Raw genomic sequence first — 27,696 nt, forward strand, 5'->3', positions numbered from 1 at the left:
AGAGACCTGACAGGGGGTGTATCCCACCCTGACTCCACCCACCTCAGGAGAACACATTGGCTGTACAGACAGGCATGAAGTCTCCCCCCTCCCCCTCTGTGAGGTGTTATGGGGGGTCAGTCAGGTGAGTAGTACAGGGCGGTAGGTTCCCCTCCGGTACTCACCGTCCATCCTCAGCTCTTCTCTTCTCTCTCCAACACTTCCGGGTTCTGGCAGCCGCCTGACTCCAAATCTCGCGAGAGGACACGGCCTGAGGGGGCGGGGCCGGATCGGTCACATGACGGAGCGTCCTCCAGATCACGTGAGAGCGGTGATCCCCGGTACAGCGGGCAGGTTTGTAGTGGGGGAGGGGGAAATCTATGGAAGTACAGAGAGGAGGATTGGGGGGGTCTTCTGCCGCTCTTCTTATTCCCTGAGATGTAATCAGTACATTCCCCTCCCCCGTCCTTATCTGTGATCCGTGTCAGTGAATTGCTCTGCATTGTATGGATGGGATCCTCCTCCTCTCTGACAGGGGGTGTCAGTATGACATCATAGTGACCAGGGGCGGCCCGCCCCCTCTCTACTTTCCATCCCCCCTATTCATGATCTGCCCCCCTCAAGACGCCGGGGGCGGGAATTACATCAGAGGTCGTGGGTTTTTTTTTTTTTTAAAGCGGAGTTTCACCCAAAATTGGAACTTCCGCTTTAAGTGACGGTGACCCCCCCCCCCCGACGTCACATTTGGCGTGTCGTTGTTTTTGGGGTGCTGTTTTAAAGGCACCCAACCCCCACCTTCCTCCTCGGGCTCAGCAGCGCCGGAAGGAAGTTCCTCTCCCCCTCCTCCTCCCTGCAATCTTCTGGGACATGTCGCAGGTCCCAGAAGATTGCCCGGCCAATCACAGCATGGCTTGTGCATGCGCAGTCCGCTTTAAGCACCTGATGAGAGCCGGAGGTTGTAATAGGCTTCAAAATAGGGTGGGCTCGGAGCCTGGAAGTCGGGGGGCAGTTAGTTGGATGCTCCTAGAAGTTGGGGGGGCAGTTAGTTGGATGTTCCTGGAAGTCGGGGGGCAGTTAGTTGGATGCTCCTGGAAGTCGGGGGGGCAGTTAGCTGGATGCTCCTGGAAGTCGGGGGGCAGTTGGCTACTCCTGGAAGTCGGGGGGCAGTTGGATGCTCCTGGAAGTCGGGGCAGTTAGTTGGATGCTCTTGGAAGTCGGGGGGCAGTGGTTACTCCTGGTAGTCGGGGGCAGTTGGATGCTCCTGGTAGTCGGGGGCAGTTAGTTGGATGCTCCTGGTAGTCAGGGGCAGTTAGTTGGATGCTCTTGGAAGTGCGGGGGGCAGTTGGATGCTCCTGGAAGTCAGGGGCAGTTAGTTGGTTACTCGTGGAAGTGGGGGGGGCAGTTAGTTGGATGCTTCTGGAAGTTGGGGGCAGTTAGTTGGTCGCTCCTGGAAGTTGGGGCAGTTAGTTGGTTGCTCCTGGAAGTGCGGGGGCAGTTGGATGCTCCTGGAAGTCAGGGGCAGATAGTTGGTTTCTCGTGGAAGTGGGGGGCGGTTAGTTGGATGCTCCTGGAATTTGGGGGCAGTTAGTTGGTTGCTCCTGGAAGTCAGGGGCAGTTGGTTGCTCCTGGAAGTCAGGGGCAGTTGGTTCCCCCTTAGAAGTTGGGGGGCAGTTGGTTGCTCTTGGAAGTCGGGGGGCAGTTGGTTGCTCTTGGAAGTCGGGGGGCAGTTGGTTGCTCTTGGAAGTCGGGGGGCAGTTGGTCGCTCCTGGAAGTTGGGGCAGTTAGTTGGTTGCTCCTGGAAGTTGGGGGGCAGTTAGTTGGTTACTCGTGGAAGTGGGGGGGCAGTTGATTACTCCTGGTAGTTGGGGGCAGTTAGTTGGATGCTCCTGGTAGTTGGGGGCAGTTAGTTGGATGCTCCTGGAAGTGGGGGGCAGTTAGTTGCTCCTGGAAGTTGGGGGGCAGTTGGTTGCTCTTGGAAGTCGGGGGGCAGTGGTTGCTCCTGGAAGTCGGGGCAGTTAGTTGGTTACTCGTGGAAGTGGGGGGCAGTTGGATGCTCCTGTAACTGGGGGGCAGTTAGTTGGTTGCTCCTAGAAGTCGGGGGCAGTTGGTTGCTCCTGGAAGTGGGGGGCAGTTAGTTGGTTGCTCCTGGAAGTGGGGGGGCAGTTGGTTGCTCTTGGAAGTGGGGGGCAGTTAGTTGGATGCTCCTAGAAGTCGGGGGGGCAGTTGGTTGCTTCTGGAAGTGGGGGGCAGTTAGTTGGATGCTCCTAGAAGTCGGGGGCAGTTGGTTGCTCCTAGAAGTCGGGGGCAGTTGGTTGCTTCTGGAAGTGGGGGCAGTTAGTTGGTGTATATTTGTATAACCGGCATATGATTCCTTCTGACGTGGTAACTTGTCTTCATTTCTTTGCAGGGTCAGCTGTGGTCATTCTTTATATGGAGCACTAGAGGGCGCTGAGACTGTGAGCCCATAGACCTGTGCTGTGTGCGGAGGCTGCGCATGCTGAGCTCTCCACCATGGCTGACACTGCAGCAGAGCCCGACCCGGAGCTGGAGCAGATCCGCCTGAAGAGCGCCCGAGAGGAGAAGTTCATCCCGGTTCCGGAGAGGGACAGGGTGAGTCCGGCTGTGCTGGGATCAGAACCCAGAATTCACGGCTGCTAAGAAACTATATTGAAGGTTTTGTACTTTTTACAGCAGATACAGACCTGTGTGCAGGAGACCTGCATGGCATCAGTCATGTGATCGCTGGTGCGATGCTTTCCAGGTTCCTGCAACAAAATAATAAATGCACATTTCTTTACCTGCAAAAAAAAGTGCATTTATTCATTTTTAAAGTGAACCTATCCATTAGAGAGGTTGTAAATCCTGGTGTGAAAAAAAAACCTGTAATACAAAGTTATCATGAGCTAGTATGAATGAGCCGGTAACGTCATCAGCTGCATACACTCTGAATATCTCCTAAACGGTACAAGTTTAGGAGATCTTTATTGTACCTACAAGTAAACTTTACTATAGGCTTACCTGTAGGTAAAAGTAAAAAAAAATTGAGTTCACTTCCTGTTTAATGTGTAGGTCACCTTTTTTTACAAAAATTAAAGGTGAACTAGCACCCCCCCAGGTTTTTGCTGTACTTTCCTCTGTGGATGATTTGTTTTTCGCTGCCCATGCAGCCGGTGAAGGAATCCAGGATTTGGACGCTGCTGTCTTCTTCCGGGACGGGTCAAAGTGATTTTGATTGGTCACATGATGGCTTATGACCGCTTTGACCAATCAAAATGGCTCTGATCCATCCCATCCCAGATGAAAAGTGCAAATCCCTACATCAGCTGCATGGGCAGTGGTGTCGGATCACCCGCAGAGGTATGTACTGCAGGAAATGGTGGTGGTGGGGGGGGGGGGGGGTCACCTTCTTAATTTTTGTGACTAACACTTTAAATGCAGAGGTAGCCTTTAATATTTTCATATTCATAGATGAGTTGCTCGGATACAGCCAGGGGAACACGTCGCTATCGGCAAACATGAACTCCGGTTCCCTGTATGGTGGGTATACAATATGGGGATCATTATAAAGTGGACCTGTCAGTAAAAGAAGCTTGTGCTGTGAGAAATGCAGGCGCCGCCTTTACCAACCTCCTCCTAAACTTCCATACTTCTCCCGACTCTGAAAGTATTGAGGCCATTGGATCCAAATAACAGCCAGGCAGCTAGCATTTTCATATAGAGTTCAGCAGTGGCGGCCCGTGTGGTTTCTTGGTTGCGACCTCCTTTTATATGTTCAGGTTTCACACGGAGCATTTCCCATACAGAATGTTTCTCATCAAAGCAATGACAGTCTCCTTTTAATGATCTGTATTCTTTGTCATTACAGCTCGGCCGATGTCGGAGTGTGAAAGAGTTTGAAAAGTTAAATCGCATTGGGGAAGGGACTTATGGCATTGTGTGTGAGTACTGGGGGGGGGGGGGGGGGTGAGAGATGGGGGAAGGGACTTATGGCATTGTGTGTGAGTATTGGGGGTGGGGGGGGGGTGAGAGATGGGGGAAGGGACTTATGGCATTGTGTGTGAGTACTGGGGGGGGGTGAGAGATGGGGGAAGGGACTTATGGCATTGTGTGTGAGTATTGGGGGTGGGGGGGGGTGAGAGATGGGGGAAGGGACTTATGGCATTGTGTGTGAGTATTGGGGGTGGGGGGGGGGTGAGAGATGGGGGAAGGGACTTATGGCATTGTGTGTGAGTACTGGGGGGGGGTGAGAGATGGGGGAAGGGACTTATGGCATTGTGTGTGAGTACTGGGGGGGGGGTGAGAGATGGGGGAAGGGACTTATGGCATTGTGTGTGAGTACTGGGTGGGGGTGGGGGGGGGGGTGTGAGAGATGGGGAAGACCGGCTTCAGATGTGGGAGTGATGGCGCTCTGCAGGCTGGGACTTGTAGTTCGATTGATGAATGACTGCAGATTGGATGGACTGCATGGAGAAGATTTACTAAAAATGGAGCACACAGAATCTGGTGCAGCTGTGCATGGGAGCCAATCAGCTTCTGACTTCAGCTTCTTCAATTAAGCTTTGGCAATAAACCTGGAAGCTGATTGGTTCCTATGCAGAGCTGCACCAGATTCTGTGTGCTCCATTATTAGTAAATCTCCCCCCATATGTTTTTATGTTTATATCATATACCGTAAATACCAAACCAGCTGGGTGAGTTGTTGTACATAGTATTACCTTGTCAGATATTCCCTATAGCACATCGGGACGGTAAGTGAGGGAGGGAAAGGCGCTGGTGTCAGGACAGGAAGTGAGGGAAAGGCACGGGTGTCGGGACAGGAAGTGAGGGGAGGGAAAGGCGCAGGTGTCGGGACAGGAAGTGAGGGGAGGGAAAGGTGCTGTCATCAGGAAGTGAGGGAAAGGAAAGGCGCTGGTGTCGGGACAGGAAATGAGGGGAGGAAAAGGCGCTGGTGTCGGGACGGGAAGTGAGGGGATGGAAAGGCGCTGGTGTCGGGACAGGAAGTGAGGGGAGGGAAAGGCGCTGGTGTCGGGACAGGAAGTGAGGGGAGGGAAAGGCGCTGGTGTCGGGACAGGAAGTGAGGGGATGGAAAGGCACTGGTGTCGGGACGGGAAGTGAGGGGAGGGAAAGGCGCTGGTGTCAGGACAGGAAGTGAGGGGAGGGAAAGGTGCTGGTGTCAGGACGGGAAGTGAGGGGAGGGAAAGGTGCTGTCATCAGGAAGTGAGGGGAGGGAAAGGCGCTGGTGTCAGGACGGGAAGTGAGGGGAGGGAAAGGCGCTGTCATCAGGAAGTGAGGGGAGGGAAAGGCGCTGGTGTTGGGACGGGAAGTGAGGGGAGGGAAAGGCGCTGGTGTCGGGACAGGAAGTGAGGGAAAGGCACGGGTGTCAGGACAGGAAGTGAGGGGAGGGAAAGGCGCAGGTGTCGGGACAGGAAGTGAGGGGAGGGAAAGGTGCTGTCATCAGGAAGTGAGGGGAGGGAAAGGCGTTGGTGTCAGGACAGGAAGTGAGGGAAAGGAAAGGCGCTGGTGTCGGGACAGGAAGTGAGGGGAGGAAAAGGCGCTGGTGTCGGGACGGGAAGTGAGGGGATGGAAAGGCGCTGGTGTCGGGACAGGAAGTGAGGGGAGGGAAAGGCGCTGGTGTCGGGACAGGAAGTGAGGGGAGGGAAAGGCGCTGGTGTCGGGACAGGAAGTGAGGGATGGAAAGGCGCTGGTGTCGGGACGGGAAGTGAGGGGAGGGAAAGGCGCTGGTGTCAGGACAGGAAGTGAGGGGAGTGAAAGGCGCTGGTGTCAGGACGGGAAGTGAGGGGAGGGAAAGGTGCTGTCATCAGGAAGTGAGGGGAGGGAAAGGCGCTGGTGTCGGACGGGAAGTGAGGGGAGGGAAAGGCGCTGTCATCAGGAAGTGAGGGGAGGGAAAGGCGCTGGTGTTGGGACGGGAAGTGAGGGGAGGGAAAGGCGCTGGTGTCGGGACAGGAAGTGAGGGAAAGGCACGGGTGTCAGGACAGGAAGTGAGGGGAGGGAAAGGCGCAGGTGTCGGGACAGGAAGTGAGGGGAGGGAAAGGTGCTGTCATCAGGAAGTGAGGGGAGGGAAAGGCGTTGGTGTCGGGACAGGAAGTGAGGGAAAGGAAAGGCGCTGGTGTCGGGACAGGAAGTGAGGGGAGGAAAAGGCGCTGGTGTCGGGACGGGAAGTGAGGGGAGGGAAAGGCGCTGGTGTCGGGACAGGAAGTGAGGGGAGGGAAAGGCGCTGGTGTCGGGACAGGAAGTGAGGGGATGGAAAGGCGCTGGTGTCGGGACAGGAAGTGAGGGGATGGAAAGGCGCTGGTGTCGGGACGGGAAGTGAGGGGAGGGAAAGGCGCTGGTGTCAGGACAGGAAGTGAGGGGAGTGAAAGGCGCTGGTGTCAGGACGGGAAGTGAGGGGAGGGAAAGGTGCTGTCATCAGGAAGTGAGGGGAGGGAAAGGCGCTGGTGTCAGGACGGGAAGTGAGGGGAGGGAAAGGCGCTGTCATCAGGAAGTGAGGGGAGGGAAAGGCGCTGGTGTTGGGACGGAAAGTGAGGGAGGGAAAGGCGCTGGTATCGGGACAGGAAGTGAAGAGAGGGAAAGGCGCTGGTGTTGGGACGGGAAGTGAGGGGAGGGAAAGGCGCAGGTGTCAGGACAGGAAGTGAGGAGAGGAAAAGGCGCTGGTGTCGGGACGGAAAGTGAAGGGAAAAGCTTTCTAACAGTCCTGGATAGCAATTGGCTTTACAGCCTTCAGAGCAAGTACTTGCTCTTGAGCAGCAACTTACGGTAATAATCACTGGTATACCTGCCAGTTCTGTTTGGTCGGTCGTGTGATCCAGGCATTTTGTGAATTTGTGACTGGAATTTTTTTGCAACCTTTTCACCTGCTGGGATTCCTCATTGTCACCTTCTGCTTCTAGACCGTGCCAGGGACACCAGCAACAATGAGATTGTGGCATTGAAGAAAGTGAGGATGGATAAAGAGAAGGACGGTGAGTTCGGTGTATTCCAGATCTACTGCTTGTGAAGTGTAGAGGGGTGACAGGAATGAGGAGTGAGGAAGTGAGGGTTCAATCTGCATGCCGCTCCTGCAAAGCTTACTCTCTAAGGTGCTCATGGCTGCGGTCTGCCTCCTCCGTGTACAATGCTGGGTTAATAGCCCCACATTGAACCTGATGACACGACGGGACACCTACAGCACCACCCACCTTCTTCAGCTCCTCTTAGTCCTAACGATTATTTAACCCTTGAAGTGCTGGGCACATATAATATGCGCATCACACACATTCCCTGACATGGCAAGAAGTAAGACGGTGCTGGAGACCGCTAACATCCTAGGTCCAAGGATCGCCAGCACAACACGGACCTCAAGGTCATTTCCAAACATTTTAATAAGTGATCAGATCAGAACATTTCAGGGATGGACGTGACTCCTGGGTCTGACATGTGATGACAAACGGTCCTGAAACACCTTCACTGCTGTGATCTGATCACTTTAAAAAATGTGTGGATATTATCTTGAGAATTCACGATGTGCTGACCATATTTGTTGTGACTTTCAGTGCTGGGGGGCCCCACTGCCCTTCTCACTGGGCCAACACAATTCTGGGTCAAAAGAACCCCCCCCCCCCCCCCTTATCAGGGCTTCATATGACAAAATATACTGAGCTGGATGTAAAGTGTACAGTAGTTAAAATGATACTAAAGTCTCGTTTTTGTTTCATTAAAAATAACAAACATGTTATATTTCCTCCTCTATGCAGTTGGTTTTGCACAGAGCAGCCCCGATCCTCCTCTTCTCTGGTCCCTCTTTGGTGCTCCTGGCCCCTCCCTCCTCCTAAGTGTCCCCACAGTAAGCAGCTTGCTATGGGGGCGCCCAAGCTGAGCCACCACTTCGTGTGTCCATTCAGACTCAGACCTGGCCCCGCCTCCCCCTCTCTCCTCATTGGCTCACTGACTTTGACAGCCAAGGGAGCTAATGGCGCCACGCTGCTGCCTCAGCCAATGAGGAGAGGAGTTCCGGACAGCCGAGTCTATCGTGCAACATCGATAGATCGAGATTGGGGCTCTGGTAAGTATTGGGGGGGGGGCTAAGGGGGAGCTGGACACAGAAGGCTTTTTATCTTCATGCATAGAATGCACCTTCTGCCTTTACAATCACTTTAAATCTGACAGGTCTGTCAGCAGCTGCTTTGAGCAGCTTCACTTTAAGCCCTAATGGGGGTGTGTATCTTTTGACCGGTGGACATGTATGGGGGGGGGGGGTGTATCTTTTGATCAGTGGACATGTGGGGGGGGGGGAGGTGGGTGTAACTATCTTTTGATCAGCGGACATGTGGGGGGGGGGGGTATCTTTTGATCAGTGGACATGTGGGGGGGTGTACCTTTTGATCAGTGGAGATGTGGGGGGGTGTACCTTTTGATCAGTGGACATGTGGGGGGGGGGGGGTGTATCTATCTTTTGATCAGCGGACATGTAGGGGGGGGGGGGTGTACCTTTTGATCAGTGGACATGTGGGGGGGGGGGGGGTTGTAACTATCTTTTGATCAGCGGACATGTAGGGGGGGGGTGTATCTTTTGATCAGTGGACATGTGGGGGGGTGTATCTTTTGATTAGTGGGCATGTAGGAGGGGGGTGTATCTTTTGATCAGTGGACATGTGGGGGGGGGGGGGTGTATCTTTTGATCAGTGGACATGTAGGGGGGTGTATCTTTTGATCAGTGGACAGGTGGGGGGGGGGTGTATCTTGATCAGTGGACATGTGGGGGGGGTGTATCTTGATCAGTGGACATGTGGGGGGGGTGTATCTTGATCAGTGGACATGTAGGGGGGTGTATCTTTTGATCAGTGGACATGTGGGGGGGGGGGTGTATCTTTTGATCAGTGGGCATGTAGGAGGGGGGTGTATCTTTTGATCAGTGGACATGTGGGGGGGGGGGTGTATATTTTGATCAGTGGACATGTAGGGGGGTGTATCTTTTGATCAGTGGACAGGTGGGGGGGGTGTATCTTGATCAGTGGACATGTGGGGGGGGTGTATCTTGATCAGTGGACATGTAGGGGGGTGTATCTTTGATCAGTGGACATGTAGGGGGGGGGGTGTATCTTTTGATCAGTGGACATGTGGGGGGGGGGGGTGTATCTTTTGATCAGTGGACATGTGGGGGGGGGGGTGTATCTTTTGATCAGTGGACATGTGTGGGGGGGGTGGTATCTTTTGATCAGTGGACATGTGTGTGGGGGGGGTGGTATCTTTTGATCAGTGGACATGTAGGGGGGTGTATCTTTTGATCAGTGGACATGTAGGGGGGGGGGTGTATCTTTTGATCAGTGGACATGTGGGGGGGGGGGTGTATCTTTTGATCAGTGGACATGTGGGGGGGGGGTGTATCTTTTGATCAGTGGACATGTGTGGGGGGGGTGGTATCTTTTGATCAGTGGACATGTGTGGGGGGGGGTGGTATCTTTTGATCAGTGGACATGTAGGGGGGGTGTATCTTTTGATCAGTGGACATGTGGGGGGGGGGGGGTGTATCTTTTGATCAGTGGACATGTGTGGGGGGGGTGGTATCTTTTGATCAGTGGACATGTGTGGGGGGGGGGGGTGGTATCTTTTGATCAGTGGACATGTAGGGATGGGGGAGGGAGGATGGAATGCATTGACTGCTTATGATGGACCATGTTCAGTGACAGCTTTCGGGGGGGGGGGGGGGGTTTATTTGCTCAGGTGGGTTTAGATTGGGATCCGAACACACAGCTGAACTCGTCCTTACCCGGCAGTAATATCCTAATGGTGTCATTGATAACGATATCTCCTCTTCATCACTCAGGAATCCCGATCAGCAGTCTGCGGGAAATCACGCTGCTTTTGAAGCTGCAGCACCCCAACATCGTGGGGCTCAAGGAAGTGGTGGTGGGAAATCACCTGGAGAGGTAAGACTTAGAGGACCTCTTCCTATCAAACAGGCTATTCAGGTTTGGTGCATGCTATGAGTATTTATTGCATACCTATGTAAAAATGTTTTGGGGTGGGGGTACCTCCATCCTACATTCACCCCATTTGTGTAACTGGAGGGAAAAAATCTAACAGCAACCTGATCAGCTGAAAGGAGAAGTATACGGGGAAAGCTGGTCTGGCTGTATGTCTCCTGTGGATCGCGGGATTGTAGTTTGTTCTGCACTCCTGTGCACTCCTGTGACCCGTTTTCAGCAGACAAGCGGGCTGAAGTCCATTGTTGGCTGACGTCACGGACCCGGTCCAGGCTCGGAAGGGATCGCGACAATATGGTCTGGATCCATCCAGAACCCTGGACCGGCACCCAGCGAGCCAATGAAAACTTGAATCGGTCGCTCCCGCCCCCCTCCACAGCCCAGCGCTGCAGTCGCTGCTCACAGAGCTCTGAGAACCGAGCGATCAGGGTGTTTGATCACTCGGTTCTCAGTCTTAAGGCCCATACACACGATAGGACTTTTTGACAACAAACATGCAAATTAGCTGTTTTAAGGCAACATCCTACCGTGTGTACGCTCCATCGGACAAACTTTGTCGGTTTTCATCAGACAAATGTTGGCTGTGCGAACAGACAAACTTTCCAGCAACAAAAGTCCTATGGTGCAAAATCCTATCGTGTGTACACAAGTCCATAGGACAAACATGTATGCTCAGAACAAATGCAAAAGAACAGACAAAAATACAGAAGTTGACCAAAGAGTGGCGGTAAAGAGCTGAAAAGCCACGTGATTTGGTGAAAGTTGGCTGAAAAAGTCCTGCCGTGTGTATGCTTAATTAGTTTATGGCCGACGCCCTTTGTACAAAAATCCACGGGAAAGTTTGTACGAAGTCCTATCGTGTGTATGGGCCTTTAGAGCCGGCAGGGGAGAGATGCTGCATCCCCCCCTAGGTAAGTATCATTCTATAAAAAAAAAAAAATATTCCCAAACTTCTCTTTTAACCTCTTCAGCTCTGGAAGGTTTTACCCCCTTTCATGACCAGGCCATTTTTAGTGATACAACACTGCGTTACTTACTGACAATTGCGCGGTCGTGCGGCGCTGTACACAAATAAAATTGATGTCCCCTTTTTTCCCCACAAATAGAGCTTTCTTTTGGTGGGATTTGATCACCTCCTGTGGTTTTTTATTTTTTTGTGCTATAATCAAAAAAAGAGCGGCCATTTAAAAAAAAGAAAAACAATATTTTTTACTTTCTGCTATAAAACATCCAATAAAAAAAATGTAAAAAAATCTAATTTTTTCATCAATTTAGGCCAATATGTATTCTGCTACATAGTGATGCGATCTGATCATAGCACCGGCAAAACTCCATCCCTAATATATGTTAGACGAAAAAAGAGGAAGGAATGGGACTTTGTATGAGGCGTGTCACTGAATTGATACCTTGTTCATATCGATCATTGAATTATTTATGAATATCGATCATTGAATTATTTATGAATATACAATTATTATACAAAGTAAAATACAACCTGATTAGCAGTACAATTCCATAAAACGCTCATCCATTGATAATAGTGAGCCGAACTTGTCTGGTCATCGTTCGATGTGTACTCGGCGCACGTTTCATGTCTCACGCCAATCATCAGGAGTAAAAATGCTGTGAAATTAAATCAATAACATATCTATAAATGTATTCTTCTAGATACTTTTGGTAATAAAAATCCCAATAAGCGTATGTTGATTGGTTGCGCAAAAGTTATAGCGTCTACAAACTATGGGATATTTTTATGGAATTTTTTTATTTATTTATTTTTTTACTAGTAATGGCGGCGATCAGCGACTTATAGCGGGACTGTGATATTGCAGCAGACAAATCTGACACCTGACACTTTTTTGGGGACTAGTGACCCCAATACAGTGATTAGTGCTAAAAAAAAATGATGCACTGTCACTGTACTTTTGACACTGGCAGGGATGGGGTTAACATCAGGGGGCGATCAAAGGTTTAAATGTTTACTGTGTGGGTGGAGGAGCTTTTAACTGTGGGAAGCCAGAGATCCATTTTCCTGCTTGGCTGAAACACAGGATCTCTGTCTTCCCTTGTCACAGAACGACGATCTGCCTTGTTTACATGGGCAGACCGCCGTTCTGCCTCTGTCGGGAATGATCGGTGGGTGTCCAATCACAGAGGGAGTTGGTCACCAGCGGCGTGCGCTAATGCACCGCAAACACGGAGGGAGGCGATCATGTACAGGTATGTGATGTCGCCTGTAGGAGCCGCCGCCCCCCCACCCACAGTACATATACGGGGGGGGGGGGCGGTCGGCAAGCAGTTAGTCCAATGAGGAGGAAGTTGTGGCAGAGAGGTAACATGGGAAGATGATCCGCTTCATCCTGATCTACATGTCACCTGTCTGTATGTGCCGTGTGCAGAAATACAAATGATAATATTTATTTCAACAACTGATGTAGCTGTTGGCCTAATAATGAGGTATCTGTGTGTCTTGATGTTGGATAATATTGTCATTGGTGTTTATTTATTTATTTGCAGTATTTTCCTGGTGATGGGTTACTGTGAACAGGACTTGGCCAGCCTACTAGAGAACATGCAGACCCCCTTCACAGAAGCCCAGGTACTGGAACACACTGACACTTCTCTATACTTATATTTCTTCATTAATAAAAAGGGATGCTGACATTGTAATACATCTTCTGTTCTATTTCTGGGGACTCCAACTTCACCGTCCTGCTGTGACTGTAGTGGATTTTTAATCTCCCATTAAAATAAACCGGCCTGGTGTAAAACCTTTGTAAAGTAGTAGTAGTAGTAGTAGTACGGGGTGGATATAAATCAATGATTTTTTTTTTTTTTTTAATCCAAAAAATCTTTTTTTTTTTTTCTATATCCTCTTTTTTTTCTCTTTTTTTTTTTTTTTTTCCTTTATCCCATTGTTTTGCAAATCTATGTACACTACAAACTGTATGACTGAATCGGTTCTGATATCGCTGTCTTACTAACCTGACAGCTTATTATTCTAAATGGGAAACCTTCATTTTGTTTGCGAATATTAAAGATTCCAACTACCAGCAAGAATAAGTCCTTACATGTAAAGAGCACCTGTCATTTCTGATCCATTATGGCAGCGCCTGTTAACGGGCGTCCAATCACCTGCTGCCACCACGTCCCTCACCTTGTTGTGTCACTGCCGCATCACCAGCCGTCCCATTAAAGTGAATGGGACTGTCGGGGAGCCAACAGCGGGGTCAGAGGAGGAGCCAACAGCGGGGTCAGAGGAAGAGCCAACAGCGGGGTCAGAGGAGGGGCCAACAGCGGGGTCAGAGGAGGGGCCAACAGCGGGGTCAGAGGAGGAGCCAACAGCGGGGTCAGAGGAGGAGCCAACAGCGGGGTCAGAGGAAGAGCCAACAGCGGGGTCAGAGGAGGGGCCAACAGCGGGGTCAGAGGAGGAGCCAACAGCGGGCTCAGAGGAAGAGCCAACAGCGGGGTCAGAGGAGGGGCCGCTGCAGCACAGAGATGACAGTTGCTCTTTAAAAATTATGATTTAAATGGAGTTGATTTAAATCACGCCTTTTTACTAGTGATTTAAATCACATCCACCCTGGTCTGTAGTCACTTGTGTTAATCTTCAAATTGATCCCATGTGGATCCCCAGGCTGTACATAAACCTTAAATATGTCAAGATTAGGCCACGCCCCTTCTCTGTATTAAGCCCCACGTTGTCCTCCGCTATCACGTTTTAGAGTTTGTTCTGTTCAGTGAAGTTCTGGCATTTTAACATTTGAATGACAGAAGAACAGAAGTAAGGAATGTTTGAAGAGTTCAGGGTCAGATTTAAATAATGCAGAGATCTGTAGTAAATAACAATAAGGGGTCAGGAGTAAGTAATGCAGAGTTCATTGGTCAGTAGTAAGTAAAGCATAGCGCAGAGGTCAGTAGTATATAAAGCATAGTGCTTGGGGTCAGTAGTAAGTACTGCACAATGCAGGGGGTCAGTAGTAAGTACTACACAGTGCAGGGGGTCAGTAATAAGTAAAGCATAGTGCAGAGGTCAGTAGTAAGTACTGCACAATGTGGGGGGTCAGTAGTAAGTACTGCACAGTGCAGGGGGTCAGTAGTAAGTACTGCACAGTGCGGGGGGTCATTAGTAAGTACTGCACAGTGCGGGGGGTCATTAGTAAGTACTGCACAATGCGGGGAGTCAGTAGTATGTAACACAGGGATCAGAAGCAATTAACACAGTGCAGAGGCAAAACATATTTAACACAATGTAGAGGGTCAGGAGTAAGTACCGCAATGTGCAGAGGTCATTAGTATTGGATGCACAGTGCAGGAGTCAGGAGTGGTAGCTGATTCGGTTTGCTAAGCTCAGTGACCTTTTAATAAAATTCTAACAAGTTTTATACCAACCTATTTACTTTAATAAAAGCAAAAAAAGGTCTTTAAAAGTATATTCTACACTCTCCTCTCAGCTTTGTAAAGTAATTATGTTTAAAACGTTTCAGTTAAGCGGTCTCAGTATGCTGATCTAGCAGGGCAGTACAATTCCTGCAGAGATTGTGTCCTCCTGGTCAATCTTTCCAGCAATGGTCCCAGCATGTCCAAAGTTCCCAAGGAGGGGGAGGGGACGGTACAAAACCGGAAGTTGGGTTTCTCATCTCTCTGGACATTTATAGCCGCCCCATAAAAGTTTACACACAATGATGAAGATTGGAGCAGAAATACTGGGGATTCAGTTAGTTGGTTATCATCATATAAATGGAATTATACTTTTTTTTTTTATACAATGTTGTTGGAAAGTTATTTCTTTTTTTTCTTCTCTTTCAGGTAAAGTGCATCTGTTTCCAGCTTCTCACTGGTCTTCAGTATCTGCATGAGAGCTTTATAGTGCACAGGTAGAACATTTCATAGAACTCCCTGTAATGACATGAAGTATATCGAACACTAAGACATTACATATTTTTTGGATGGAATAGAGAATGGATAAAAGACTTGTCGGGTTTGTTTTTTCTGTCTCTGTCCCGTTGGGGAGATTTCCCTTCACATCCTGTTTAGGAGACCCAGCAGAAAGCGGAGAGAAATCTCACCAAGGGGAGGCCAATACCCTCTTAGTTGTCACAGGAACACGTGTTCCCATTGGAAGATTCCCCTCTCTTCCTGTTCCAATGACAGCCCAAAGTTCTGGATTTTCCCCACTCTGTCTTGGTGAGTAGGTTATGTCATAATGTGCCAGTATGCAGTGCATTAAGACATACCTGTCAACCTGAGTCCTCCAGCACGGCGATCGGTCTGAGGCGTTTCCATCTTCGCCTGGTCTTCGTTCGTTCCGGGTTCAGTGCTTTCAGTCACTTGAATTGCCATGGTGATATGATGTTACACACACGCATGCGCACGGGAGTCACATCACAGTGGCTCAGATCGGGGCCGTAAATGTTCACTCAGCAGCTGCTCACGCACCAGATCAGTGTACATGACGGATGACAGGCAGGAGGAAGCGTGTATGACAGAGGAGACCGAGGGGGTCCCTTCTGTCATATCCTGTCAGCGATTGTTTTTTTTTTTTCAAAAACAGTTTACTACCGCTTGAATACAGAGAGCACCCACCTGCAGTGGTGTAATACCCGCCACCCTCCTCTTTGCTTTGCTGCTACTGATGACATCCTCCTCCGGTCTTCCTCATGAGTTTGTTGTCTTCTGGCTCTGCCACTCATCATCTTCATGCACATTGGAGTTACATCGTCTCCTGCATTTGTAACATTCCAGGAATGAACAGGGGTGTGCACTGGAGTTATGTTGGAAGTGAGTAGGTATGTACAAAGGAGATATGTTGAATGAGCGGGGGGTGTACACAGAAGTTGTTGGGAATGAGTGGAGGTGTACATAGGCGTTATGTTGGGAATGAGCGGGGGTGTATATAGGCGTTATGTCGGGAATGAGCGGGGTGTACATAGGCGTTATGTTGGGAATGAGCGGGGGTGTACATAGGCGTTATGTTGGGAATGAGCGGGGGGTGTACATAGGCGTTATGTTGGGAATGAGCGGGGGTGTACATAGGCGTTATGTCGGGAATGAGCGGGGGGGTGTACATAGGCGTTATGTTGGGAATGAGCGGGAGTGTATATAGGCGTTATGTTGGGAATGAGCGGGGGTGTACATAGATGTTATGTTGGAAATGAGCGGGGGTGTACATAAATGTTATGTTGGGAATGAGCGGGGGTGTACATAGATGTTATGTTGGGAATGAGCGGGGTGTACATAGATGTTATGTTGGGAATGAGTGGGGGTGTACATAGGCATTATGTTGGGAATGAGCGGGGGTGTACATAGATGTTATGTTGGGAATGAGCGGGGGTGTACATAGGCATTATGTTGGGAATGAGCGGGGGTGTACATAGATGTTATGTTGGGAATGAGTGGGGGGTGTACATAGATGTTATGTTGGGAATGAGCGGGGGTGTACATAGATGTTATGTTGGGAATGTGCGTGGGTGTACATAAGCGTTATACCACAAATGAGCGGGGGGTCTACATAGGCGTTAAGTTGGGAATGAGCGGGGGTGTACATAGGCGTTATGTTGGGAATGAGCGGGGGTGTACATAGGCGTTATGCTGGGAATGAGCGGGGGTGTACATAGGCATTATGTTGGGAATGAGCGGGGGTGTACATAGGCATTATGTTGGGAATGAGCGGGGGTGTACATAAGCGTTATACCACAAATGAGCGGGGGGTGTACATAGGCGTTATGTTGGGAATGAGCGGGGGGTGTACATAGATGTTATGTCGTGAATGAGCGGGGGTGTACATAGGCGTTTTATGTTGGGAATGAGCGGGGGTGTACATAGGCGTTATGTTGGGAATGAGCGGGGGGTGTACATAGGCGTTATGTTGGGAATGAGCGGGGGGTGTACATAGGCGTTATGTTGGGAATGAGCGGGGGGTGTACATAGGCGTTATGTTGGGAATGAGCGGGGGGTGTATATAGGCGTTATGTCGGGAATGAGCGGGGGTGTACAAAGGAGTAATGCCTTGAATGATCGGGGGTGTACATAGATGTTGGGAATGAATAGGGGTGTACACAGGAGTTATGACGAGATGTAAATGGGAGTATATGCTGCACTGCACAGTGCTCTACACAATAAAGGAAGACGGTACAATTCAATACAAGATGGTTAGGAGGGATTTGCTCATGAGAGCTTACAGTTTACTTAAAGGATATGTAAAGGTTCATTTTTTTTTTTTTTTTTTTTATTGAATTTTTTTTTAAACAAACCTGTTATACTTACCTCCTCTGTGCAGTTGGTTTTGCACAGAGTGGCCCCGATCCTCCTCTTTGGGGTTCCTCCGTGGTGCTCCTGGCTCCTCCTCTTCTCGAGTGCCCCGTTGGAAAGGCGCTCTCCCTCGGGGCACCCGTGCGGGCACGCTTCTGTGTCCTGCTGCGTCTATTCACACAGGCAGCAGGACTCAGCCTGTGGGCCGCACATGGAGGGCCACGTTTTGGGCACCAGCTGTATGGGATTTTTTGGTTTATGGATTATTCATTGCTTTTTTATATTGGTTGAACTAGGTGGACTTTTTTATTTTATTAATGGGTTCATACATTCTCCCTCCTAACAGAGATCTGAAGGTTTCCAATCTACTGATGACAGACAAGGGATGTGTGAAGATCGGTAAGCCATGACCTCTGTTCGTTATATGGGGAAGTAAAGATGGCTTTTCTCTTGGTTGCTCAATCATTTCCTTTTTTTTAAACAAAAAGCTTTTATTAATGTTTGAAAATAACATTGGTACAATCATATTAACATTTGTACATACGTTTTTATATAACAGTGAATAATTGACTTCAGTAATAGAGTATTTACTGGTAAGGCCACCAAGGTGGTTTTGTATCCGACCTATTGTATATTGATAAATTATTTGCAAATACTCTAGCTTTGTATAGAAAAAATCTGTTATTTATTTTAAAAGGGAGAATAAATTTGTGGACCCCTGAGAGGTGTCCTTAGATATAGATATAGAAATGAGGAGTAAACAGGAGGAAAGAAAATTAAATAAAAATAAAATAAATATATTATAGGAAAAATATTGGTCTATGTATAAAAGGTTTATCTTTATGTGAAAGTGGTATATGAATCAGAATATTTAAAAGTATTTGCTGATCGCTTTGTTTGGCGGAACTCATTGATTAGGTTTTTTTTTTGTCCTTGCAGCTGACTTTGGTCTCGCTCGTGCATACAGCGTTCCTGCAAAGCAGATGACTCCAAAAGTTGTGACTCTCTGGTGAGTTGGAGGCTGTGTAGAGTTAATTGGGAGTTCTGCTGGGTAAACTGGTGCGATCGTACCCAGAGTACAAACAATCCGATCTGACAGTGTGAAAGGAAGCGTAATGTATGTCCGGGGAGTGCAGACTTTGAGTTGTTATTTCCATATAGGCTTAAAGCGAATTTCCACCCAAAAGTGAAACTTCCGCTCATTTGTCTCCTCCCCCTCCGGTGCCACATTTGGCACCTTTCAGGGGGGGAGCGGATACCTGTCTTTGTCAGGTATTTTGTCCCCACTTCCGGGAGTCCAGCCGTGGCAAATTACGCCAGCAGCTCGGCTCCCTCCTCCTCCCCCTGCCGCCGGGGCCAGTAGGAGAGAGGAGCGGAGCCTCGCGCATGCACAGCAGGGTTCCCAGCGTGAAGCTGTAAGACTACACTGCCGGGTTGTCTTACCCGCAACGGTGGCCCCAGGACCAGACGGAAACATCAGGACTGGTGAGTCTCCTGTTATAAAAATTAAGCAGCTACAGTATGTATAGCTACTTTCTTTTTTTAATTTTTGCAGGGGTGGGCGGACCTCCGCTTCAAAGGAGATGTGTGGGGATAGTAAAAAAAGCAAATATATCTACTTGTCTCTCTGCTGCAGCAGCTGTTCCACACCGGCTCTAAGCCAGAGAACTGAGCGATCACATGCCCACCGATCGCTCATCTTGGTCACTTCTGAACTGAGAGCGCGGACTGTCAGTCGCCATTCTCTGCTCTGCCCCTCCGGCGGCCACTGGAGCGCCGAGCTTGGGGCGGGAGCCCTACACCGAGAGCCTGAGCCAGATGCCAGTCAGGTATCTGGGTTGACCCCGAAATCATTGTTCGGATCCCTCCAGAGTCTGAAGCAGTTCTGTGATGTCGGCCAACAGCAGGCCTAAGCCCACAGTCGCCTGATTCTGGGTGACAGGAGAGTGTGTGCACCCCTGTGACCCACAAGAGGAGTAAGGCCAAAAGAGCTTTACCCATACTTCTCTTTTTAAAGCTCATCTCCAGCCAGGGACCAAACATTACCCACACCCCTCTAGATAATCCCCAATAGAGTAACTAAATCTAAATGAACCAAATTCTTACTTGGTGATTGTAAGGATTCGTTTGTTATTTAAAAAAAACAATCATACTTGCCTCCACTGTGCAGCTCGTTTTGCACAGAGTGGCCCCGATCCGCCTCTTCTGGGGCCCCCCTGCAGCTCTCACGGCTCTTCCCCACATCAGATGACCCCCTAGGAGAAGCGATCTCCCGACGGGGTTAGCTTGCGGGCGCGCTCCCGAGTCCAGCATTTGGCGTCCATAGCTGCCGAATGAATGACTCGGCCCCGCCCCCCGGCACCCGCGTCATTGGATTTAATTGACAGCAGCGGGAGCCAATGGCTGCGCTGCTATCAATCTATCCAATCAAGAGCCAAGAACCCCGGGCAGAGAGACGGCGCGTCCCCGCCGGGTGAAGTTCCAGGGCTCAGGTAAGTAAAACGGGGGTGGCTGGGGGACCGGTCACTGCCAGGTGTTTTTTCACCTTAATGCATAGGATTCATTAAGGCAGGGCTCTCAAACTGGCGGCCCTCCAGCTTTTGCGAAACTACAAGTCCCATCATGCCTCTGTCTGTGTGAGTCATGCTTGTAATTGTCAGCCTTGCAATGCCTCATGGGACTTGTAGTTTTGCAACAGCTGGAGGGCCACCAGTTTGAGACCCCTGCATTAAGGTGAAAAAACACGAAAGTTTACAACCCCTTTAAGTCTGTGGTCACATGACACTCCCAAGTCTTCCTTCTTCTGGACTGCAGAGTAGAAGTTCCTTCTTCAGGTACGCACATTGGTGCCGGTGACCCTGCCCAATGGCTGTCCAATAGCCATGTCCTGTAAGGTCATCAAAGTCTTCAGCGAGCGATGGGCTTTACTGTAGAAGTGATCCAAGTGACTATACAGCCACTCAATCACTTCTACAGGGTGATGAACAACATCCCTTGTGATAGCAATAAAGTTGATTGAAAAAAAATTAAAAAATTATAGGAATAGTGTAAAAAAAAAAAAGTTTTACATAACATAAATAATAATAAAATATTATTTTTTTTAAACCATTCCCCCCCCCCCCTGTGCTCATGCACAAATGTTAACGCATACGTAGGTCCCACACACACACATGTATGGTGATCACCCCACACATGTGAGATCCTTAACATCAGCGAGAACAATCGTTTTAGCACCAGACTTCCTGTGTAACTAAATTGTAGCCTGTGGAGATTTTTGGGTACCATAGTTTGTCGCTGTTCCACAAGCATGCGCAACTTTAAAGCGTGACATGTTTGGTATCAATTACTCAGTGTAACCATCTTTTTATATTTTACCAAAGAATTGGGTATTCTATTGTGTTTTGTGTGCACTAAAAAAATGTATATTTTCCTAAACGTTTGTGTTTTTAAAAAAAGCTGAGCAAATATCGTAAGGGGGGGCGGGGGATTGCAACAACCACCATTTTATTCTCCAGGGTCTCTGTTTTCAAAAAAATATATGTTTGGGGGTTCTAAGTTATTTTCTAGCGAAAAAAATCTGATTTTTACCTGTATGAAAGGAGTGCCAGAATTGGCCCGGGAGTCAAGTGGTTACAGAGTTTGTAAAGGCTGAAGGTGAATTCTCTGCATGAAGGTAAACGATCCTCTGTGTGCAGCGCCCCCCCCCCCCACACACACACACACACACACACACACACACACACACACACACACACACACACACACACACACACACACACACCTCCCTCCTTATAATCACCTGAGCCCAATCCTGATCCAGTGATGTGCATGAGAGCAAAATCTCTCCCTCCATTGGCTCCTGCTGCAGTCAATCACAACCAGTGAGGGAGGGAGGAGGGGGGGTGAGCTGCACTCTGTGTCTTGTGCACAAACATGGGTGGCTTGGGAGCGAGCACGCACGAGTGTCCCCATAGCAAGCAGCTTGCTCTGGGGGCACTCAGCAAGGGGGAGGAGCCTGGAGCGCCAAAAGGGGGACCCAAGAAGAGGAGGATCTGGTCTGCTCTGTGCAAAACCATTACACAGAGCAGGTAAAAATAACAGGTTTGTTATTTAAAAAAACACTTGAACCTTCTAAAAACTCTTTAAATTCCAGAATTATTGGATTATTATTATTATTTGCAGTTCCAGTCTCACATTCCGGCGTCTGCTTCTCTGATTTCAGGTATCGAGCTCCTGAGCTGCTGTTTGGAAGTACGACACAAACAACCGCCATCGATATGTGGTGAGACCCCAAACCTCTAAACTTTCATATGTCTATGAGAATATAAAGGGAACACACATTCTGCTAAGCTTCTGTTATATAAGGGGGGGGGGGGGGTTCTGTCTAAAATGAGGCAGAGGCACTAACAGTCGGGTCATGTGACTTCTTAGTGGATGTCAGACAGGAAACATCCCAACATGGAAATTGGCCCACAATTTGGCTCCGCTATTTTTTAGGAGTCTCTATCAAAAGCCTTAACTTTTTGCTAGAGTAGAGAATGCTTTAAAGCTGAAGACTGGAACCCCAGTCAGCTTTTTATTGCTGTTAGTTTCCCTCTATACCTAAAGACACCAGAGTGACAACAACAAAATGTGTACAAATCTTTTACTACAGGGGTGTCCTCTGATGTGGCCTGCAACCTCCTGCTCTGGGATGGCGGCTCGGCAAGCCCAGAGCAGAGGTTCCCGGGCCACCACGCCAGAGCGGAGGTTCCCGGGCCACCACGCCAGAGCGGAGGTTCCCGGGCCGGCCTCCCCGGAGCGGAGGTTCCCGGGCCGGCCTCCCCGGAGCGGAGGTTCCCGGGCCGGCCTCCCCGGAGCGGAGGTTCCCGGGCCGGCCTCCCCGGAGCGGAGGTTCCCGGGCCGGCCTCCCCGGAGCGGAGGTTCCCGGGCCGGCCTCCCCGGAGCGGAGGTTCCCGGGCCGGCCTCCCCGGAGCGGAGGCTCCCGGGCCGCCCACCCCGGAGCGGAGGCTCCCGGGCCGCCCACCCCGGAGCGGAGGCTCCCGGGCCGCCCACCCCGGAGCGGAGGCTCCCGGGCCGCCCACCCCGGAGCGGAGGCTCCCGGGCCGCCCACCCCGGAGCGGAGGCTCCCGGGCCGCCCACCCCGGAGCGGAGGCTCCCGGGCCGCCCACCCCAGAGCATCAGTGTTCTGAATGGAGCCAGTGCTAGAGGAAGCACGGCTGCGGAGGGAGCAGAGCTGCATAAGCTGATGCTTCCTGTATATCGCCGACTCCTGTCACAGGCGGAGTGATAACAAATGCAATACCGGCAATACCTGCAAGGTGATTCCTGAATGGAATGTTATTACAGGTCAGTTTATATTATAAAATCACATTGTATATATGGGCACATCTCTTCTGCACCGGTTACTGGGCTGCTTTCAAACTGATTCACGGATGCACCTGTGGGTTACCTGCACTGAGCCATAGACTTCTGTTACAGGAGTTTTACCGCACCACACCTGCAGAATATAATAGAAGTCTATGGAAAAGTGCAGCTAACCCGCAGGAAAGGCACCACTGCACCCGCAGTGCGGGTAATCCACAGCACATCACTGTGAAAGCAGCCTTGGGTCCCTTTTCATGCGATCGGTCCGATCGGGTCCGCCTGTTTATTTTTCAGCCGGACCCAGTCTGACCCTCTAGTCACCTCTTTGGTGAACTTGTGTCCATTTTACACCCACCTACCTCCAAGGAACTTAATAAGTACAGTCTGGAAAGAAGGGAAAGGGGAGACATGATTGAAACCTTTAAATACATGAAAAAGGATTGAGAAACTAAAAACAAAAAAATAAGTGGACTTTGTGGGCACACATGATGGGAGAATTTAGTAAAAAGTATAATTTTATTACAACACGATTAAAAAACATGAAAAAACATACATTCAGCTCCCCATATGGACACAGATTACCAGTTACCCAATAATGCAGTTATGGAGGTTGGATCCAAGTATAAAGATCTCTCGTATCGTATTAAAGTAGAAGAATTTGATCTAATAACTCCTTCACACTTGCTTGTCTGACAAAGAAGGCAATTGCTGTGTTTCCGGGGGCCTGGCATTCTAATCAGCGCAGCGGCTAAGCCTGCACCCCCCTCTCCTCCTCCTTTCCAGTCACAGAAGCCTTTGTAATATATGAACTCATTCACAAAATACAAATGCTTCTGTAAATGGGCAGCAGAGGAGAGGGGCAGGCATAGCTGCTCCTGTGTGGCTCTCTCTCTTCTCACAGTCCTGAGTGTCTGGTGTATGCTCCGGCAGAGCCATAAACCCGTCCGATATAAATAAAAGAGATAAGTTCAAGAGATGTCAGGCACCTTCTTGGACTCATAGTCTGTCTTCACTTTTACAAAGTGTCTGAATTCCTGGAATTCCGCTTTACAGGTGAGTAATCTGTTGGTGAATTTTCCTTTTTTTTTTTTTTTTTTTTTTTTTTTTTTTTTTTTAAATTTGACTTTATAAATGAAGATTTTAGGTTACAGTATAAACAAAAAAACTCTCCAACCCCCTTCTGACCTTTTCCCTCCCCCGCCGGACATTTTATAGATCTCACATTGTGGTTCGGTGATGGTGATGGGGTTTCTTTCTTCCATACAGGGCTGTGGGCTGTATCCTGGCTGAGCTTCTGGCTCACAAGCCATTATTACCGGGCTCTTCAGAAATCCATCAGATCGATCTTATTATACAACTTCTGGGGACACCAAATGAGACCATCTGGCCGGTATGTATGGGGTCGGCACTTGTTTTCCCAACTGTAGACACATTTCATTAAAAGAAGTCCGTTCAGATTGGTTATCAGTGTCTCATGTGACTACGCCAGGCATGTCCAAAATGCGGCCTGCGTTTCGGTTTAATGCGGCCCCACTGGTAAGATATATACCATATTATCATTCTGGCAGCCTTGGAGGGGGCGGGACGAGCGCCTTCAGATTACATACAGTGAGAATCTCCTGTTTACGTGGCGGCCTCTGTAATAGGAAGTCCCGTCTCCTGGGCTGGCATTGGAGGACTGTTTTTATGATAGAAGAGAACCTAGTGCTGAAGGCACGGTATAACCCCTCCGGATTTTAAAGGCAGACCAGGTAATATAGTAAAAAATATAAATTTTATTATAATAAACATACAATTAAAGATGGCAAAGGGAGAAGAAATTACATATAAAATGTATCAAAATAGCGGTGTACTCAAATGTTGCATCTGTATGGAACTAAACTGCCCTGCAAACAAGGTTGGGCTAGCATGAACACATACTGACAATGACGCCTGATGTCTATCATAGGAGCAAGGTCCATAGGCCAGAACCAACTGGGGACCCACAGACAGCAGCCCCAAGTCCCATAGCACATCCCCCAATCTTTCCCCAACTTTCAGATTATATAAACAATCAATGCTTTACTATAGACCCCCATAGGGAACGGAATTAATGCGGGTTCCCCGCATCCAATTCGCATTAGCAGGATATTTTGACCGGCTCTCTTTGGAGCCGGTTCACAAATTTCCGCTGCAGCTCTGGTGAATTTTGTACATGAACCCTGTGCATCTTTTGGTCCGTTTCAGGTCTGAATTCAGCCCAAAATTCGGGGTGAAATCGGACCTGAAACGGTGAACAGGGACGCACCGGACCCCTGGTGGGAGCCGCACACGGCTCATATGTGAACCCAGCTTGAGGTCATAGTACCTTTATGAAACCAATGTGTTTTCTCCCAATGGTATTGTGCACAAAAAAGGTGTTCAAAAATATTTAAAGAGAACCCCAAGAAGCAGCCTACAAAAAAAAATAAAAGAAAATGTATTATTATACGGGATTTATATAATATTTATTATTATTATATGGGATTTATATAATATTATTATACAGGATTTATATATTATTGTACAGGATTTATATAATATTTTTATTATTATACAGGATTTATATATTATATTATTATACAGGATTTATATAATCTTATTATTATACAGGATTTATATAATATTATTATTATTATACAGGATTTATATAATATTATTATTATTATTATACAGGATTTATTATTATTATTATTATTATACAGGGTTTATATAGCACCAGCAGTTTGCCCAGTGCTTTACATGATGAGGGCAGACAGTACAAATACAATTCAATACAGGAGGAATCAGAGGGCCCTGATCCTGAGAGCTTACAATCTAAGAAAATATAGTATAGTACAAAAAGGAAGCCTACTAAAAACTAAACCTTAGATGGGGGTTCAGGCTACCAGAGGTAAGGGAAGACACCCTGCTGTTGGTTTTAGAAATCTGAAACTGTGGAGAGAAAAATAAAATAATAAATCTGTTGTTCCTCCTGAGGTTTGCTGATGTTTTCTTCTCCACGTCTTTGTTCTCATTGTAGGGTTTTTCTAAGCTGCCTCTGGTTGGTCAGTACACGGTCCGCAAACAGCCGTACAACAACCTAAAACACAAGTTCCCCTGGCTGTCAGAGGCCGGCCTGCGCCTGCTCAACTTCCTCTTCATGTATGACCCAAAAAAGAGGTAAGGTGGGGGGGGGGGGGGGGGGGGGGAGGTTTTCATGCCAAGTCCTAAACGTCTAATACTGAGCATTCTTCTCTCTCCTCCCTTCTCAGAGCCACAGCTGAGGACAGTCTGGCCAGCTCCTACTTCAAGGAGAAGCCTCTACGTAAGTATTCCAGCCACATACACTCCTTCATGGTCAGGGTAGATCGTATTCACTGCCATGTGCAACTTGGAGCGGACCTTCACCCTGCAGGACCTGAACGCCGATATATAAAGATTTGCTCTTTTATGAGAAACCTTTAGAAATGCTTACGCCCCTTTCACACTTGTGCGACTTGTCCTGCGACTCGGGACTGCAAAGTCACATGACAAGTCGTACCCCCCCCCCCCCCATGATTTCCAATGAGTACCGTTCATATCTGTGCGACTTCAAGTCGCACCGACTTCAAAGTATTCTCTGCACTACTTTGGTTCCGACTTTGATGCGAGTTGACAGATGTTTACACAAGCATTCTCTGAAATCCTGGCAAAATTGCGTGACTTTGAAGTCGCAGTAGTGTGCAAGGGGCCTTATTGTGTCTGAGCACTGCCCTGACAAGTTCCTCCTGATAATAAAGCAGAGCAATTCCTGGTATGGAGGGTACTAGGCACTCCTATGCCTTCACCCTCATAGCTGTATATCTGCAGTATCAGTGCTGCCTCTGACTGCTTGTTTCAGGGGTTCGGAGTGAGATTTGGGGATGTCACTACTGTTCTGCTCACTGTTCTCCTTGCTGGAGGGGAAGCTGTACCTAGAGACCTGCAGTGCAAGAATATCCCTGCTTCTGCTTCATTTATTCTGTGGCTCTGTGCTTCCTCCACTATCATCCTAATCTCTATCATTACCCCACCAGTCATCAGGGGGGCACCTCTGACACAAGGAAGCAAAGCCTTGCCTTTACATAGAGATACTGTACAGAACAAGGTATGGTAAGCAGTACCCTGATCTTCCCAGTGAATGGCTGTGCAGGACAAGTCTGATCATTGGAGGAGAGCAAGCTGAGCTCCCAGCATAGCTAGAGAACTGAACACGGTGTGCTCTTCTGCTTAGTGTGGTCAGTTTTTAATAGGAAAGCAGAGGGACGGGCAGGGACACCAGGGATTTCACACAAAGGAAGCAATACAAAGAGAACAGGAGCCTTCTTCATACCAGTACATGGGACAGCAGCCACATATCAGGAATATTCAGTGTTGGGGTAACAAATCTTGAAACAACTTTTTTTTTTTTTTCCAGCTTGTGAGCCGCAACTGATGCCGACGTTCCCGCATCACCGAAACAAGAGAGTGAGCAGCGCCGGGGCGGAGTTCCAAGCCAAACGCTGCAAACCGTGAAAGGACATACTTCTGAAGAGGAGTGGAGCGGCCATGTTTTCCAGCGCTGCTAGCGGGGCTCTGCGGTGTGGATGAGGACTGTCTAGATGATGTCTGGAAGATGTCTCTGCAGTAAGAGGACTGTTAATGGCAGAATACCAATGACAACGTTTCATCTGGGGACCGAGTCCTTCTGGTCCCCCCTGATAAGGACTGTGAGAATGTGGGACGCTGGGGTCGCTACCCTCTAAGGACGGATATTCATAGGGGGGGATCTGTGACTGTTTGTGATGCCCACCAAAGTCCCTGCAATCAACTACCATACGTTGTTGAGCTTTATGTTGGATTCCTTGGGGAAGGTGCAGCATTGGACCCCCTGCTTCTGCCTCCTCTGCTCATGGAGAGCTATCCAAAGAATGGCGTTCCCTACGCTTGTCCCTCGCGTGTATCGGGATGGATGGATCGGGACGGGGTGTCCTCCCGTGCTGGAAGAAGAATGAAGAATGCGCTGTGCAGTCCTGATTAGGGAAGCCAGAATCTCACCAGGACTGCTCAGTGCTGAGAATGTCCCCCCCCCATAATAAAAATTAATTTTTGGAAACCGAAA

General features: G+C 49.0%; 2 protein-coding genes across 5 annotated transcripts in view; one reads left to right on the plus strand and one right to left on the minus strand.

The window, feature by feature from the left end:
* The window catches only part of CHMP1A (charged multivesicular body protein 1A), a 28,024-nt gene extending 27,749 nt beyond the window's left edge, over positions 1 to 275 (minus strand). The window contains exon 1 of the mRNA XM_073605955.1: positions 165 to 275. Within this exon, the coding sequence (XP_073462056.1) occupies positions 165 to 171 (7 nt within the window). The 5' untranslated portion in view covers positions 172 to 275. The remainder of the gene's footprint in view (positions 1 to 164) is intronic.
* Positions 1 to 27,696, plus strand: CDK10 (cyclin dependent kinase 10). Of its 4 annotated transcripts, none has more exons than XM_073605951.1 (14): positions 1 to 124; positions 2,387 to 2,589; positions 3,845 to 3,917; positions 6,888 to 6,959; positions 9,800 to 9,902; positions 12,477 to 12,558; positions 14,769 to 14,836; positions 17,557 to 17,609; positions 18,150 to 18,219; positions 21,433 to 21,492; positions 23,844 to 23,967; positions 25,618 to 25,757; positions 25,850 to 25,902; positions 27,013 to 27,696. In XM_073605951.1, exons 2-14 carry the CDS (start codon positions 2,491 to 2,493, stop codon positions 27,108 to 27,110), a joined length of 1,095 nt encoding a protein of 364 aa, XP_073462052.1. In that variant the 5' UTR covers positions 1 to 124; positions 2,387 to 2,490; the 3' UTR covers positions 27,111 to 27,696. The 4 variants fall into 4 exon arrangements, with proteins under 4 accessions (XP_073462052.1, XP_073462050.1, XP_073462051.1 ...); XM_073605949.1 differs by lacking the exon at positions 1 to 124 and adding an exon at positions 183 to 333; XM_073605950.1 differs by lacking the exon at positions 1 to 124 and adding an exon at positions 328 to 419.

The sequence above is a fragment of the Aquarana catesbeiana genome, linkage group LG11, assembly GCF_042186555.1.
Source record: "Aquarana catesbeiana isolate 2022-GZ linkage group LG11, ASM4218655v1, whole genome shotgun sequence".
Lineage (NCBI taxonomy): Eukaryota > Metazoa > Chordata > Amphibia > Anura > Ranidae > Aquarana > Aquarana catesbeiana.